This window comes from Pezoporus wallicus, unplaced genomic scaffold (genome assembly GCF_028554395.1).
Source record: "Pezoporus wallicus isolate ANWC-B61680 ecotype Strahan unplaced genomic scaffold, APGP_CSIRO_Pwel_v1 contig_3952, whole genome shotgun sequence".
Lineage (NCBI taxonomy): Eukaryota > Metazoa > Chordata > Aves > Psittaciformes > Psittacidae > Pezoporus > Pezoporus wallicus.
The window spans coordinates 10,738,061-10,756,653 of record NW_026635034.1 but is presented as its reverse complement, the minus strand read 5'-3'; the positions used below and the strand labels follow the sequence as shown (position 1 = coordinate 10,756,653).

General features: G+C 40.9%; 1 protein-coding gene across 1 annotated transcript in view; it reads right to left on the bottom strand.

The window, feature by feature from the left end:
• MYZAP (myocardial zonula adherens protein) overlaps positions 1-5,802 on the bottom strand; it is a 59,186-nt gene extending 53,384 nt beyond the window's left edge. The window contains exon 1 of the mRNA XM_057398447.1: positions 5,596-5,802. Coding sequence (XP_057254430.1) covers positions 5,596-5,679 — 84 coding nt within the window. The 5' untranslated portion in view covers positions 5,680-5,802. The remainder of the gene's footprint in view (positions 1-5,595) is intronic.
• Between the last annotated feature and the right edge of the window lie 12,791 nt (positions 5,803-18,593).

The following is an 18,593-nucleotide window of genomic DNA, read 5'->3' as shown; positions in this document are numbered from 1 at the left end:
ACTTGATCCAAGGATACTTTAGCACTGCAATTCCACTGAGTGTGAATAGGAATATTATTGAAATCTGGTACATACAAGTTGTTTGTAAAAATTAAGCTTCAAAACACTTCAGAGAAAATTTAAGAGGTATTGTTTCCTATCTGATTTCAAAAAAGCCATTCTCTCACTGAGGAAAGAGGCCAGTGGGGCTGATACCTTTCTACGCCCAATTACAGTTTGCCTTGCTTTTGTCTGAGATCTTTGGTGTAATGATATTCTTCAACACATTCCATACAAGAAACTTGGTTAAAACTTTCAGTCTTTGTCCTGTTCATGAGATATTTTCATGGAAAACAACTGCAAGTCCTAAGCAGAGCACAGAAAATAATGAAATGAGAAATTTTTCTATTCAAATTTGAAGCTGTTCATTGATAACAAACTCTTAAGGCTCTTTCTCAAGATGTCTAAAATATCTCTTTCATGATTACTGTGGGCCATCACCACTGTTCTTCTACAGTCCAGAATCTCATTAGATCTAGGTTTCTCTCTTTTCTCTTAACTACCGACTTCAGTCATGTGTAATGTGTACCTTCTCTCTGAAATATACCTTTCAATTGCACTTGTAAAAGGTCACAGCTTGTGTCTTGGTCACAACAGCACTTCCTTTCGCCTTGAAAATGACAAGCATGTCTGCTCACAGGCATTCAGAGCACAGCAGCAAAGTACTTTTCACAGACCCCAAATATTACCATTTTATAATTCACTTCTTCCAACTGTCACTCATATCAATTAAGCTAACTTGACTTAACTTTCAAGGCTCTTTACAACACAGCCTCCTCAGAGCACCACTACTCAGCATGACAAGGATTCCTGTTTTCCGTTTCCAAACAATGTACCTTTTTTAACTTTACCAACAAGCTTTAACCTTTTCTTCCCAAGCAAAAGCAGTTGGAAGAACTACCTGCAAATACCTGCAGCAACTTCACTATTTTAATTCCACCCTTTCTTTAAATCTGTTGAAACAACAAATCAACAGTGTTTAGACTACTGGTACGCTGCCAACTGGATTTTAAAAATACTACTTTATATTGGTTTACATCTTCCTCTCAGTTTGGTATTTCAGGTCTGCAAGGCCTTCTACCAATAAGGAACAGTGTCCTGAAACACAGATACGGTTCCTGTAAAGTATGTTAGCTGTGTCCATATTATAAAGATGAAGGTGAAACATAATCTACTCTTTAGACACTTTTGTGGAGGCTACTTTTTGTGCAGTGGGCTACTCACCATTAATTCGTCATTCACCCACCTGCTAGCAAATCAAGAACAAGAAGCCACAGAGAAAGTGATATAAGCCCCCCAATACTTAGTATAAAAGAGGCTATGCTTTCACATTTGCTAAAGAATTCTGAAATTTTGAAGTGAATTCTTGCACATTGGCTTTTGACACTGATTGTCTGCTGTGTCCTTCTGAGAACGCCAGACTCTCCCCATAAACTGCAGAAGCTGCAGGTGCTTCCTGCTTACAAGTTAGTTATCCAGATGTATTAATTAGAAACTTCTCAACTTCAGAGCTTATTGATTCATAAGGTAATTAATGCTACCTTTTCTCACCTATTCATTTTTCATTTCCCTATGCTGTCCCTTCCCACTAGCTTAGCAAGGTTCTTTCCTCTTAAAACATGGCTGTTTACCACAAGAAGGGAAGCAGAATCTGGCATTCCTCCATATAGGCAAACAAAGAAAGACCAGGCCCATAAATAGGAAATAGAACTGAATTTGTGCTGTGCTGTGCAGGAAGTGACGAATGAGGCCAACTTTTTCTTACAGCGATTTCAAATGAAGGAAAAATAGATTAAAAGGTTTGAAAGGGTTGTTAGAAGAAAACATAAAAAATACCTCAAATAAATAGGAAGAGATAATGCCTGGCAACATGAAGTTAGGAGAAATGGAATTGTGTATGTTTCCCCAAAGCTGGCAAATGGCTTGCCTGTTAGTCAATATGGGACTAATTATAGCCAACATACTTACAGATAAACACAGTACAGTGATTATCCCTGTACCTGTACACCAGTTAGTGAATCATGACTGCCTGTGATGTTACAGCAATCATGTGTTAAAGGGTTACTATGAAGGAAATCACAGAAGCCCAATGCAGATGGCAGTCAAATCACAACTATGTTGGAAACACAAATTAATAGTGGTAATTTGTTGAGACTAAAACCCCTGCACGAGCAAAGAGTTGTTACCATTTAAACTGGTTTTCTTGGTCTTTTCTTTTTACACTGCCTTCTCCATTACCCCTAAAATCATTCCCCCCCCCCCCCCCCCCAAATCATTCCCCTCCTCTTAATTTCCACACTATCTTACTTTTAAAGTACCTCAAATCAGTATCATATTTTTGGCAGTATTTCTGACAAAATACAAGTTTGAATGCTTTACTTTGCAGCCTGTTGCATGCAAACACCAAACACAGGGTGGCATTGGTAATCATCTAACGATTCCAGCCTTGAAGACAGGCCCAGTGAGGCTTGTACAGAAGTGGCAAAGTACCACCCAATTCCTCGCTAGGACAAACTTATACAGGCTGTACTTTTGCAATCGCTTATAACAATAGGACTTCCTCAGCATCCCTTGGGAAATAGCAGCAAACGTACAAAGTAGCCATTCACTCCCGCTCCTCCTGAGCCACAGAAGATGTACTCTACCTAAGGACAGAACTACAGAGCAATCTGTTAAAATTCAAGAACACTATAGAGATTGGAAGGGAAAAATAACAGGCACTGCCTTTTTCTCTAACCTCCAGAAGCAATTATGAACACTGTACCTATGCTGTTCTGCTATGCAGCGCTTTCTGGAGAAACAACGCACTGTACCTTCTGTCAGCAAGTTTACTTGACCAAATGAATGAGCAGGCTCACATGAAATTGCAGCAAACCCTCCTCCAACAGCAAACCACTGCTGCAGTGATGCCTTAAAATGGAAATTAAATGGTAACAGGAGGGGCCTCGACTTAGTGCCAAACAGTGGCAGAATAATGTGCAACTGAAGATGAAGGCGTAAACTCCAGAAACAAATCGGGTTATTCAGAGAGAAAACAGGGAGGAGAATGAAAGAGGACTCCCCAAGCAAGGAAAAGGCTGTGATACAATTTCCTTCAAATGCTGACTGACAGTAAGAACAAATGAGGAAAACCAGGGACAGATATGTCTTCTACCCCACTTTTATGCCACTGACATTGTAACTTTGTGAGTATAACTTCAGAAAGAAATACTGGGTAGAAGAAGAACTGGGTATCAGATTTTCTAGCCTTTAGTTTGATTTGCAGCATCTGTAGCTACAGCAAGCCAACAACATAAGTAATCTTAATTGTGCCAACATTTTGTGTTCACTCCTGGGTTTTTGACACCAACAACCCAGGAACAGTATTTCCAAAGCTTGTCTGGCATCATTTGTGAGATGAATACACAGACAGGAAAACAAAGGCTGAGAGGTTCAGCCCAGCACTCCACAAGACAGCTAAAGTTTGCTGAGTGCAATGTAAATTAACATGTGAAGATATGCTCTTTTACCAAATTTCCAAGACGCTAGTGGGACAACGTAGATGAGAGCTACTGCAGTATGGCAGTTAAGAAAAAAAATAATCTAGGTTAGTTAAAAATGTTAAGAATTCATGGCCCAGATCCACAATCAACATGCATGTTTACCATCCTACTCAATTCACTAGGGTGCAACTTAAAACAGAGATGACAGATTCAGTCTGAGTAATGTCCTTCAGCTTCTTCTTCCCCATTCTAAAAACTAAAGCACCCAGAAAGCCATTGATCATAGTTAACTATATACTGAAATAATTAACAGTAGCATTAAAATAATGAGCAATGTTTTTATAGAATAACCAAAGTTATTCGTACAGCAATAGAAAAGTACAATCTGTTCTACTAACCATTCTCATTCTAAGATTTTTTTACAGTACCCCCACAGGGAAGACACCAAAAGATATTGAGCTAGATACTAAGCTAGATCAATATTTATCTAGCTTCAACATAACTTTAGAGTAAACACCACCCAAATCTAACACTGGTGATCTTTCTAAAGTCTGATACTAAAATAGCTTTAAATAGCATGTTTGTTGAGTAACTATCCTACCAGCGCAATGGCCAAAAATCATTCACTCTGCCTAAGACCCGATGTTAGCTTTAGACCCTAAAGGTGAAAGCAGAAAAGAAGTAGATATTTAACCTCAGTCAGTCCTAAAAAGCAAAGAAGAAAGTACTTTCCTTGGTCATTTATCCGTTGATTAGCCTGCTCCATTTATGAAATCTCTGCTACGAGATTCCCCACACAATTAAACAGCACTTTTCTTCTGACCACAGGCACACAGGAATGTGACACGCATCTTTCATTTATTCAGCAGTTACTCTAACTGTCTTCCTCCCCTCTTTTGAAAACTCATGGTAAGGGAATCACATTTCAGTAAAAAAAGCAACAGCAGCTTCTCAGTGGGTTTTATCTGCAGTTTAGGTTTTACCAGTTTCCTTACGAGAATGTATCAAATACAGCTCATTTTACACTGTCCCTGAGAAATACATCATGGGGATGAAAGTAAGAAAATTATCACTTTAACAACTTCTCTTAGCTTTAACTTCTTTAAGAAATACTAAAACAGGAAAACTCCAAGGAAACATGGAAGATACGCAGGAACATAACTGGATTACCAAGTCATCTTAGTTTTTCCACATACATGAGCGATATCATTGTTATGAAGGCAAAGGATTTTTTTCTGCGGAAGAGCCTGACCCTCATGTTATCCTGTAAAACATGGCAACATGGCATTCCTCATTGTTTCAATTATGAACTCGTATTTTTGGAGTGTCAAAACAATCACTACATAATTCAAGAAGCATCATGATCACACGATTGTATTCCTTTGTAAGAACAACTTTATAAGTTATTGTGATTTATTTCTTCACACGTGGAAAATGCGTGCACAATGACAGTAGTGTGCTTACAGCAGCAAAACAGAACTATTTAAAACAGGGTGCCTGTAGAGACATTCCTGTCGTTATCTGCCAGAGTTTTAACAACTTTTTAGAAGCATTTCTCAACAGATTAATACAGCATTATTAGCCATCTCATTTATGAAAATTACAAAAGACACATCAGTAAACCGTATTTCTGTATTTGAGGAGCCGATTATAAAAATAAATTACTATTACCATCTAAATCATTACGGTGAGCTTCCTCATGACAGCTAGAGCCTCAATAGGCAAGTTCTCAGTTGTAAATACCAATGCTCATTTGGGGGGGCGGGGGGGAGGAAAAGCGGAGGGGAAGTCGTCTCCAACACAAGCGCACCTTCCTCGCAGGTTTCCCGAAGAACAGCCAGGGACTAGCACTAACAAAAGCCTTGCAGGACACCCCAAAAGCTCTTCATTTCCCAGTACCTACTACGAAAGAGCGAAAAGGTGCTCTCGCACACCGCGAGCTGCACCTGAGAACGCCGAAAATAAGCAAGGGAAACTCTAAGGGGAGGAAGAGGGGGGAGAGTGCGTATCAAACGCCGCTTCGCCCCGCAAGGTCCGCAGGACCTCCCGCCACCCTCCAAGCTGCCCCTCGCACCTTCCGCCGGGCGCGGCCGCCGTCGCCGGGCGGCCTCCGGGGGGTGGTGGCGGTGACCGTGAGCCCCGAGCTGTAGCGCAGCATCCCCGCGGCAGGCGCTGACTGCTGCTCCCGCGGCGCCGCTCCGCCCCGGCGCACATGGCCGCGGGCGGCCGCAGGGGCCGGGCTGCGCGGCGGGGGCGGGCCAAGAGTGGAGCTCCGCTCCGCGCAACTCGCGCCCCACGCTGGCTCGTGTGCCACGGAGGTGCCCGACTTCCACTCGGGGGCAGCCGGGCGAAGCCACTGAGGGACGCGGCCCGCGAGAAAGGTGTCCTTGGGATGCTGAGGTCCCATCAGAGCGGCATCCACTCTGCTCCCGAGAGTTTTGGTTGTTGGGTGTGCGGCGTGGGGTGGAGGGCACTGAGAGGAGACCAGATCAGTGTATCACTCAGCTCTTCCCGAACAGTGGAAAATAGAGGCTATGGCTCAGAGGAACCACTGAAGGCCACTCAGTATCGTTCTCTTGTACCCACCTGAGTGCTCTAACCAGAGAGTGCTATGGGAAAGCTGGACACTGTTCTCCTTTCCTTCTCACAGCTGTAATTCATAAGCCACTCAGGCCTTTCAGTTTGTTAGCAGTGCCCCAAGAACAGGTACCAGATTGATCAGAAAACACCCAGATCCTAGACAGCCTTGGGTGAGAGGCACAAAGCTGATGCAGCTCAGTGCATGAGTGAATGTCAGCCTTAGTGCCAAAGGTCCAACAAGGAGGTGAGTCTGGTGCACTAGAATCAATTGGCCCTGAGCCAGATTGCAGGTGTGGACTTCAGCATTTCAGATGCTCAGCTCTTCCGGGATCTGGGCTAAGGGAATGCCATAACCCTACACCACTGAACACAGGCCTAGGCACCAGTATCTTCATCTGCAGCCTTGTGCATCTCTCATGAGCAGTACATTCCTCAGCAAACAAAGGGGTTACGACCAAAGGAGATGCCTTTGTTTGAAAGAAATTGCAGAACAAATACCTATAACAGCATTGTACCTTGAAATAATTAAGACCAGGAGAAAACACAATTATGGCTATGCAATGTCCTTGCCTGTTACAATGTTAATGATCATGCTGGATCCTGTTTTGGAGAATGCTGAAGAGAGGGAAGTAATTTGCATTAAAAAAGGAAACAGCACTGAACTACCAGTGCCTCACCCGTCATGTACAATGTGCCTGTTCTCTTCTGTGTCTCAGTTCCTTGTCCCCAGGGCAAGATACTGAGCTATCAGCATTGACCAGAATATGAGGAAGAGAGGAAGAAAGCATTGCTCAGGCCAAGTGGAATGAATGAAGAGTCTGCATTTAGTATTCAGCATCTTTTCTGTTGTTTCCCCAGCTACTAATCTCTCCTTCAGCTGAGGAAGGTAATATAGCTCAAGGGCAATAAATTAGAACAACTACTTGTATTTGGATTTCTCTCAATTCAAGATTGACTGCATGTTACATTATTTTTTTTTGTGCCAAGGTGTCTTGTGCCTACAAACAATTGCCTTTCCGTATGAATAATCCACTGCCTTAACTCCTGCTTGTAACGCTTTTTTTCAGAGTGGGTTTACAGGTAGACAATAGGTTTATCTTCAACAACAGGAACATGTTCCTTCACAAGTATGTCAGCTATCCACTAGGCTGTCCTTTAATAGTAGTCATTACTTGTTCCTGCTCGTTCTGATGAGCGGAAATGTCTCAATTTAAATTTCGCTATGCAGCTAGCTGGTGGCCTTTGTGGTTTCAGCTGGGAAAGAGTTCATACACCCATGAGATTCTCCTGGTTAGAGAAAAGTTGTGCCTTCTGAACTTCATTGCCCTGTGGGAAAAGGTGTGGACACAGGGCTGTCTAGTCACTGCAAGGCACAAACAGGAGAGGTGCTTTTCTAAGAACAGGTACAGAAACTAAACTTGTGCCGCACTCTGTGCCTTCCCATGCACTACAGCATGAGAGTGTAAGGCACAATAATCAGATCTCTAAATAAACAGATTTGGGATCTTCAGCTTGGACAACAAACAATGGTGGGGAATGGGCCACAGAGGCATAAAAGATCATGACCAGTATGCTGAAGTGAATGGGGAACGGCTATTCATTATTTCCTACCCTTGGGAACAATGTTTTTGAAGTAAACCAGGTGCCACATACTCAGATTATGAAGAGTGTTAAGTGCTCTCAAAAAGCAGCTGGATAAACTCATGGAAGGCAAGCTATGAGGGCTATAAAACATGAAGATATATCTACAACCACTGACTTAGGAGGTCCTTGAATTGTGGGTTTGCTTTCTTGATAGCTCTCCTGTGACAGAACCTCTGACCACTGTATTTTCCACCTCAACATGACCCTCCACCAATAGTGGTAAAGGTGAGAAGCTTCTAGCAGGTTACAGTTCTCTGCTCTGAAAGTAGCAATCATGCCTAGCATCTGTCCTTGCCTAGGGCAAGCTCTGAGCATATTTTTTTTTCACCCCCATAGAGACTTAAACCAAGAAGTGACAATCCAGAGAGTCACTCCCTCTTTCACTCCCTGAGAGATCAGGGAGAAATGTCTGCTTGGTTTCAACTTGTCCCTCTTTGCCAGGACCTCTGAAACTCCCTAGTTCTCATCCAGTCTGATGTAGATTTGCCACAGTTTACAGCTCTTTTCCCTTGCAACGGTCACAGTACACTGCTGTGAGCATTTCATGCTGTCTTTTCGACATAGCACTAGCTTACAGAAACAGGATGGAGGAATGGAAAGTAAATGACTACTTGAGAGTTAAGTTTGACTAAAACAACAGCATTCATTCTACTCACTTTTACAGCTGGACAGACTACAAAAAATATATACACTGTCATACAGACTGCTTATGGATACTATACAATGTAGTGGCAGAACATAATTTGACCAGGATGCTGAGCTTTCAAGTTCAAAACCTGCTAGTGCTTTGTGAATGCAATGATCCAAAGACACAGCAGGTTAATAACAAGATGACACTACAGTATGAGTATCTAGAGCAATAGTTGTTACAAAACAGCTAATATAATTACATAGAAACTGCAAGAAATTTTAAATGTAGCTACCTCCTTAATTTTTTTGCAGACTACCTTGTTCCACCACCAGCATTACTGAAATGCTTTCTCCCCAGGAGACCCGAAGATCATTATGCTGTGAGAAAAGTGAAACAGGATGTCGCAGATCAACAAGCCCTTGGCCACAAGATGGACAACAGCATAGAGTACATAGAGTAGGAAGCTGGTCTGCCCTCAAAGGATAGCAGATCATAAAAGAATTCCTGCATGAGTGCGTAAGCTGGTCTTACCTTAACAAATGGCCTAAATATGGGCACGATAAAAGACTGATTTTTCTTCATCAAGATCTTGTCTCCATCTTCATGCCAACTGCTGACAGAGTCCACAGGAAGAAGAAAAGTTCCAATAGCACTTGATCAACTGGAATATTAATCCTGAGGGATTTGGGAATAATTGCAGAGTTACAAATTGAACTCAGACCTGTGGTCATTGAGGTTATAAAGTCCCATTTGTATTCCTTCAAAAATGAGGTGTTATAATTAACTTCTAATAGCCTTCACTTTCCAGGGGGATTAAAATCTATTCTGTCTTCATCATCCCTATACCATGAAAAATGTTTATAATAGAGATTATCAAATGGACAGAGGCATGTAAGAGATTACAGAACCAGACTCAGTAAGAACTGAGGGCTTGATCACCTATTTTTCTCCTGAGAGCTGGGTTATTTTTTTCTGCTTTCACCCTTGTATTCTACAGACACACACTTAGCCCAGCATCATATAACTCTGAAGCTCTCTCTTTTCGGCATTACAGCTAGCATGAAAATTTTAGCCTACTAATGGTCATGAAAGAGCTTGTTAAGAGACACATATTAGAAGTCGAGCTCCCAAATTCATGTCTCTTCTTAAGCTGATCAATAAACTGTTTCCTGTCACTTAACGCTCTTGATACATAGAATCACAGAATGGTTTGGGTTAGAAAGGACCTGAAGATCATCCAGTTCCAAACCCCCTGCCACGGGCAGAGACACCTCACACTAAACCATGTTACCCAAGGCTCTGTCCAACCTGGCCTTGAACACTACCAGGGATGGAGCTTTCACAACTTCCCTGGACAACCCATTCCAGTGCCTCACCACCCTTACAGTAAAGAATTTCTTCCTTATATCTAACCTGAAATTCCCATGTTTAAATTTAAACTCGTTACCCCTTGTCCTATCACTACAGTCCCCGATGAAGAGTCCCTCTCCAGCCTCCTTGCAGGCCCCCTTCAGATACTGGAAAGCTGCTATGAGGTCTCCATACAGCTTATCCTTTCCAGGCTGAATAGCCCCAACTTTCTTAACCTGTCTTCATACAGGTGGTGCTTCAGTCCCCTGATCACCTTGTGGCTCTGCTTGGGACTTGCTCCAGCAGCTCTGTGTCCTTATGTTGAGGACACCAGAACTGCACACAGTGCTCCAAGTGGGGTTTCATAAGAGCAGAGTAGAGGGGACATGGCTAATACAGGACTACCACATGAACTCAGAGCCTCCCTCACTGATCTCACATACACAAATCTATAATTAGGAAGTCCCACACCAGGAATTTGAAATGCAGAATATACATCTTGCTTTGCAAAGCCCTCGGTACCCATTTTATGTGATTATTTCAGTTATGGTTGAATTGAATAAAAACAGAGATTCCTGGAGTTACCTGCAGTAACAGCTTGATTCCATCTTTTACTGATAATGTAGAGTCACAGACTATAATTGAAATAAATGTTTCTTTTAGTGCTTTCTGCTTTTAACTGTTGTCCTAGCTTCCTACTTCCATCTTCCTTTTGAGTTTCTCAAAATACTTTTTGAACATATGTCAATAAAGTCACAAAATGCTAGATAGCTCAATAAGTGACACAGTTTAATGTGCACCATCATTTCCTCTGGAAGAGACAGAAAAGACAAAAGAAAATGGATTAGTCACTCAAACCTGTATCTGGGCAAGATCATAGAGCAGGTCCATTGAAGCCACTAGTATCAGGATTCTGCCATGTACCTTTATGCATATATATCTATGTGAGTGTATTTCACACTGTTAGTGCACCTAGCAGTTAGAAAAATGAGGATTTCACCTGGTAGCTATGATTTGCAGACTCAGACTGTTAGAAAGCAATAATGAAATAAAAATAACTCCCAAGATTTAAAGAAGGCTGCAAAGCCCTATGAGGGCTTTTTTAGGAAAAAAAAATATTTTTTTTTAGCTTTATTTGGGAGGGTTTTTGATTGAGCATGCCTGTAAGTCATAATTATTACAATGCTATACAATCACAGAATCATAGAATAGTTTGGGTTGGAAAGGACCTTAAGATCAAGTTCCAACCCCCCTGCTATGGGCAGGGACGCCTCACACTAGACCATGTTGCACAAGATTCTGGCCAACCTGGCCTTGAATATTGCCAGGGACAGAGCATTTATATATAGTCATGGCTTTTATTTTATTAGATAGAAAATAAAAGCTTGGACTTGACTAAAATCAACTGAGAAATATATGGAGACAATACAGGACAGTTTAACTTACCAAGAACATGGCCACATATGAATGAAAAAATAGCGCTATAATTTTTCAATCACAAAATCCTAGGGATTTACGTAGCATCACTACAGTTTTTGCTGAAGCATATAGGGCATCACTCCAGTCCTGATTCAGCAAAAAAAAGTACCACCCCTTGATTCATCTTCACCATTTCCTCTTTCATGTAGGTCTCCAATTCAGTTAACAACTGGGTCACAGCCCTTAGCAATGTGGCCTGAGACACACATGCAATGCTGGAAGCCTGTCAGTCACTCTTCAGCAGTAGGTTTTGGTTTAGTCAGTCCGCACAAGCAGGACAGTTCAGCATAAATGTCATGTAAAAGTAATGCAGCACAGGAGCAGCAGCATTGTTCATACTGGGGTGTGACCTGGCTAGGTCATGTAATTGAACTGGTTAAGGTAGGTAAGAGAGTAGAAAACAGGCACACCCCGCCATTAGCACCACAGTTATATTGTTAGCTAACTGCATTTAAAATCATATTCCCCTCCCTAGAGATAATATCAAAGGATAGATCTCTTCCAGAAGACTGATTGCAGTATTGTCGTTGTGGCAGGAAATTAGAAAATTTTAGAGGCAGAAATAAATTGCAAGTTCTTCTGTAAGTGTAAGGCATGGACGTATTTCAGGGAGTGTGAGCACTAAGGACAGGAAATCCATGTATTTGATGGACTTCTTTTAATTTAAGGAGGGGAAGATGAGACACATTTCACCTTTATTTCTCCGTAGAAAAGGAAATACAAGAGGAAGAAGGGAAAAAAAATGGAAAAATGTATGGAAAAAAACTATATTCTGCTTCAGCTCTACTTTGTGATGGAAGTCCAGAATAGCAAGCACTGGACTTCAGCCCTGCCTCAGGGCAAAGGACGATGGAACATTTTTCTAACCAACAAAGCAACCAGGTATTTGTCTAGAACATCTGCACAGATGCTACAGTTCTTGGTTGTCTGGCTTCCCCCCTGGCCTAGATCTGTTCAGAGCCTCCACATTCACCATCTCAGAATGATACACATGAGAATTCAGCAGTTAATGACTTTCCAGCCCACTGCCTTTTTGCAAAAATAGCTAGGCAGGCACAGGGAGCTGTGCCTAAAAGTTGTGAAGTACAAGTGGAAGGTCTGGTTCTATCACTTCTCTTCCTCTTACATACTAAAAAGAAGTTTATTAGAAGTCCTATAAAAAGAAAATTAGGTGGACAGGAAGGTATTTTAACCATAAAAAATCAGGTCATATTTGGTTCTGATTTCAGGGGACTTTCATCAGGAAAACTTTGGTTCCTCCAGCTCCAAAAAACATTCTAGTGGACCTATCTCAGTATAATGAAATTTTCTTATCCTGTCACCAAGAATTGTGTCATTTCCTCTATGCATAAGTCATTACAATAATAGAAGAAGAAATAAAGTTATAATCAATACAGAAAAATTAGGAGGGAGTGCAGGGAGGACTAACTAGTCCTTACTAATAGCTCAACCCCAATGACTAAATATTATTTAGGGAAATGCCCCTCTAACGATAGGCCCAGACCTAGGAAGGAAATAGATTCACACACCTAACCACATATATATTTGGTCACACACTGCATCCGTGAATCTGGATGGCCCCTCCCAGATTTCCAGTGCGTCATCCTTCAGGCAGCTTCAGCCCAGGAGGAGGAGTATGTTTTTCCTTCACCTGCATATAGTACATCATGAGTTAGCAAGAATGATGCTGAGAGTAGCATGTTTCCAAGTCCTGATCACAGAGCAAGAGATTTGAACTATTCCAGGAAAGCACTTTTGAGAAATACTGAAGACTGAAATAGACTAAGCTGGTATCAGTAACTTGGACCAGGAAATCCTTGGAGCAGGATTTTCTGATATTCTGCCTGCTTGATAGTAATGTGAAATCTAAATGCACTGTGGCTTTTGAGTGACAAAGGCTGGTCTACAGAAGGAAAAAAAAACAAAACAAACAACAGTTTGAAATATCACAATTCAGAAATTAAAGTTTCTGCTATGAAATAAAAGTGTTTTAGCAGTTGAACTATTTCCATCAGGTTTCTCTCTCCAGAGAATATCACAAGAAGTAGTGAGTTCTTCTTGTTCAAAAGACCTTTGAAATGACTTGACTCATTTACCCGCATTAGGTTTTGATTCATTATGTAAATTTATTCCAATCAAGAGATTTGGACGGCAGAAGTCTCCATGAAATTCCCCTGCTTTCTCTGGATCTTAAAATGTGCCTAAAATTTACTGTACCCAGCACAACTACTTGAATCCATGGGAAACACGGGGAAAAAAACATACACAGAAACCCATGCACAGTATGATAAATTCTTGTAGGCTCTGGAGAAGGCCAGCTCCTTTTCACGTTACTCAACTCCATTTTATCTTACTCTTTCAGTTGCCTGGCCCTGTCTCTAGTGCTACTGTCATGCCTTCGTATAAAGATTTCAAACCATGCTGTTGATGAAGTCTTTAGTTGCCCAAATTAATTTTAATATTTTGTAGATACAGATTTCTAAAAGGTACCATTAACATTAACTTGAAAATTAAATTTCCCTGAATGATTAACTACTTTCTTGTAACTTCACCACGCAGCATTTTGCTGCACTTCTGGCCTACCCACATGACTTCTTTGAGAAGTTTATTTATTGTACATTTATAAGACACCATTCCCACCTCTGGAAATCTTTGAGAGGAGTTACCTGAACGCTTGAAAAGCTCCCAGAGTGGCTGGACTGAGTCACACATGAGATTCTATATGGCCTCCCTAATAGGGCACATATTATACAGGTTGCATGGGCAGAATCTCATCTTCACCTGGCAGGAAGAAACAGAAATAGCATATCTCAAGAGATCTATTTAAATTCTTCCCTGTTGTAGGTTTCTTTTCTGCATAAGTTTTTCAGAATGGAACGTGAGCACTATAGGGCTCTACATATTCCAAAATTAAGCTTCTGTAAGGGGTGTTCTTTTCCAATTAGCTTTGTCTAAGTGTAGTTTGCAAAGCTTTTTTAAAATGCATACATACACAGTCACATGCATGACAGTTGATTAACAAGGTCTTTTAGCTAGTACAACTTAAACTTGCCGATTTTACAACTGCAGTGTTCTTCTAATGTAAGAAGAGAAAGCAAATATAAGAAGGGTATGGATAGTAAGAAATGCTTAAAACAGACCTGTCTGGAACACCTCCCTGCTGCAGAACAAGAGCAGAAAGACACAAAAAAATAATCACTAGAAGACAATTGCCCTACTTCTGCTCTCATTTTTACTAGCATCTGTCTGATTATAACTGAGAAGTAAATGGAGGTGCTCTGGATATTAATGTAGGTTAATGGAATTAAAGTAGTACAAAGGAAATATTGCTTTTTATAATTAACCTGGAGATCCATTGCTGCTGCAGGTCACTGAAAAAAAAGTTACTAGCATTATAGGAAGAGATACATACATATATGTACACAGGACCAGGTCTGGGTCAGACAAAATAGTGATCTAGCTAGCGTGAAATCAGCCACAGCTATCAATCAGGTTTACCCCATGGGTAGCAATGATTTGAGAGTGACAGTGGTCCCTGTGACACAACAGATACTAGACATGGGGGAAGGAAAGGAGGGGATTTGCCTTCCTGTGGGGCCCTGGGAACTGACCACTGTTGAAAACAGGATGTTAGACCATCACTCTGCTGCTGGAAAATTCTATATTCCTACCTTTTAGAGAAATATTTACCAAATGATTAATATAGTAGCATAAGGCCCAATCCTCCTCTCTCTAAAATCAATAGCAAAATTCCCAGTAATTTCTGCAGACATTGAACAGAAGCTAAATATATTAATACATCAATAGCATGCACTGGATACATTGAAAATGCCTGATGGCTGTTCTGTTCCTTTTCTAGCTTGTTTTATTTGAGTAAACCATTTGGGGGAGAAACAAACACTCCAAAATCTTCAATCTGCTCTCCTATGACACTGTAAAGTACACCAAAATATTCTGAAAGCAGACAGGGCAGCAAGCTCTTATGGAGGAGTTTTGGTGCATTTCCCACTTCTCATATGACTGGAGTTATGAAGTCTATCAATTTTGAGGTTCTCCTGTGTTAACATACATATTTAGTATTTTGATGAATTAACAAGAGAGAGAAAATACTTAGAGAAAAAGATCCTACAGAATTAAACATTGGACAAAAATCATTGAAGCGCCCTCCAGAATTGTATTCCTGCTGAGCATTTCTGTCCCAGTCCTTAGGGAGACAACACTGGAGCAGATTTCTCCATGAAATAGTTTTCCTTTCCATGGTTTATGCAAGGTGCAGTGACCAATGCGGGTATAAATTGCAATGAAAGATAAGTATAACTAGAAAACTTTCAGTTGGCCAAATTTTCCTGCTTAATGGTATGCCTTTTCTGCATAAATCTGCTGTAACCTTAAACAGGATCTAACCCTCAGATTTGGAAACACTTCAGTATAAATGTGAGTCTCTGACAGCAGTCGAAGGATCTAGAAAAAATAAACACTGAAACATATTTGGATATTTGGCTGAAGATTTGAGCCTGATGTGAACCAGACATTAACTTCCACATTTCAACAGATTTTTGCAGTGCAGGACAAACACTCACACATTCAGATGACCACCAGTATTAAGGATACCCAAAACAAGGTGGTGTTTTTTTGCATGTTTGCTACTGGCTCTCATCCAGATTTCTTGAGTGCATATTGTCAACCAAATAGCTTCAAGATTGTTTGCAATCTGTTTCTGTGTTGCCAAAATAGCGCTGCTGGCATCGTTCAAATGTCTTTTATTTGTTTCTACAGATTCTATAAAATTTCTTCAGCTTTTAAGCTTCTGTGGCCAGGTTAGATAGAGCTTTGAGCAACCTGGTCAGCCTGGTGGAAGGTGTTCCTGCCTGTGGCAAGGGGGTTGGAACTAGATGATCCCTTTCAACCCCAACCATTCTATGATCCTATGATGTTGTTTATTAAACTTTCTATTAATACCACAGGTGTCTGGCACAATTTCCACAGATCCCATCAAACCTGCTGGAAAGTTTTCAGCCTGTGGTTAGTGTGTTCTTTGACAATGCTGGAAATAGCTGCAGTATAGAGGTCAGATTCCTTGGCTACATTTCAGTTAACATGTTTGGGAACCAGCAACCACTTTGCAACAGCAACACAAAGGTTGTAATTCACTGATCATCTTATGCAGATATAGCTTGAATTCCACTGTTCCTGGAACCACATGTGATCGATCTAGATACTTACAGTTGCTTTGGCTGAATTTTTAGTTGTTTTTTGGTAAATATCATCATTTTAATGTAAAACCTTCCAAAAAGATTAGGTTTTCCCTGTGTAGAAATTCTGAGGTTTCCCTTGGGCTAGAACAGCATGATTTTGTACAAAGCTTGGTGATACAAAGTGGGCAACCTGTTCAAGTAGAAATTGTGGTCTTGTTAATCCATGAGATTTTACAGATACCTGATGACATGGCTAGCGTAGGCACCAGTAAATAAACCACACACATTTCACCATAGTTCATTCTCTCCTCTGTGAATTCTGGAAAAATGGAGGAACTCCTAGGGCCCATGCTGTGAAATGTGACTGCTCAAAACTAATCAGTCTGTAGATGTCATGCACTGCATGATACAAACAGTATTTTTGCTGGCCACTGGTGTGGTGTTGATCTATATTCCAGTAAGCAAGCATCAAACAGATCATGTTTTCAGTGAGAGAACATCCTTGTATCTCTCAAGTCAGATGAAAAAAAAATAGAAATATCTGAGAAAGACCACAAGAAGTGTAAACTCTCCAGACCCTTTATGAAAGCATGAACATACCTGCTGACATCTCCCTAGGTCAGTGCCTGAAGTTAGGTGGAATGAACCCAGGTCTAGGGTGGTGTTGAAAATCTTTTGTTTGAGAATGTTAAAATGTTGAGGTAAAAGACGACTTCATTTCCAATAAATTCTTTTTGTGAAGTCATTGTCCAGCCGTAGTCACAAACTACCTCATATTGCCTCTCATTATTATGCAGAGTAGTACAAATGCCCAGACTGTATCAGAGCTGCTATCTTTGTCAGTGGTCAGGATTTCCTGCTTCAGAAAGACATGTAAGAACTTCACAGGAGATAGATGCTGATTATCCTCCCACTCTCTCCAAATATCTCCCTGGACTTCTAATCATTAGAGACTGGCTTACTTCCTGAACTATAGATTTAGTAACTCCTGCTGACACACTTTCATGAATAATGGGTATTCTTGACAGCTATGAAATTTTATTTCTAGCTAGATTATCACCATCAGCACCAGTGTGTCTAATAATGCTGCATAAAAAAGTACAGATTTGATTTTCCTTGTTTTATTTCAGTGATTGTCTCCTTGCTACAGTGTTACAAAATGGTAAAGAGCAGATATTATCTATGCTCTTTCTGTCCTCTTTAAATCAATTTCTCCAGACTCAGGACCACTCATTTTTCTGTCCTCTTAGAGTCATAAAATAGTATCTGCAGTTTTCCTTCTGCCATCCCAGCTCCACACCAGTAGCACCAGTGTGGTACATGCATACAGTAGGCTTATCGTGTGAACATCTGCAGATTCCCTTCCCCTCATATATGTGGCCCTATTTCTTACCCATTTTTTATCTTCTCTGCTTATCCCACAATGCTTATTTAATTTAGTCTACCTGAAAAGATTTCCTAACCAGGAAACTGGTTTGCCAAGCAAACTGAAGAGATGAATTCTCTTGAGCTCTGTAGGAAGCTCAGACAGTCCTTGTGAGATCCTGACAAATATTTGTCCTTCTGTGGTATCACATACAGCACCACACAGACCATGGTCTTCCATTGTGACTCTTAGTAATGCTTAAGAAGTTCACAGCTGGGAGAGACATTTTGATCTGAATTGTGAATTTGATCTTGTCTTAAAAATAGCTGGATACCACACACAATATGTACTGAAATAGCAAGGCACAGTGAGCTGTGTTTAAAGTAAACAGCCCAGTTCAGGAGGCTTCCTCTTTGGTTGGCTCCTATTCCAGCTTTTACGTAGTTTTACTGGACTATGCTTTATTCTTTCCTTACCTCTTTCCATAGCCATTCTACTTGTTATACAGTAAACCATTTTATTAAAAAAAAAAAAATTGGAACTCCCTGTAAAGCAAGGAAGTCTAGACTTCAGGCTGTTGTTCTGCAGCAAAGATACACCACAGAGCCTGCCAGTTACTGCAGACCTTCAATCTCAAACACATGGCAGGTAAAACAGCACCCCACTAGGAAAGCATTGCAGCATATCATACACTGCAGGGCAAAGGGCTAACACAGCACAAAAAGCAGATATGCTGAAAAATGAGACTCACTGAAAAATCAGATCCTCAGCATTTCCTCCTAATATTTTTATGCAGGAAGTTTCAACATAGACACAGCATCAAGCTT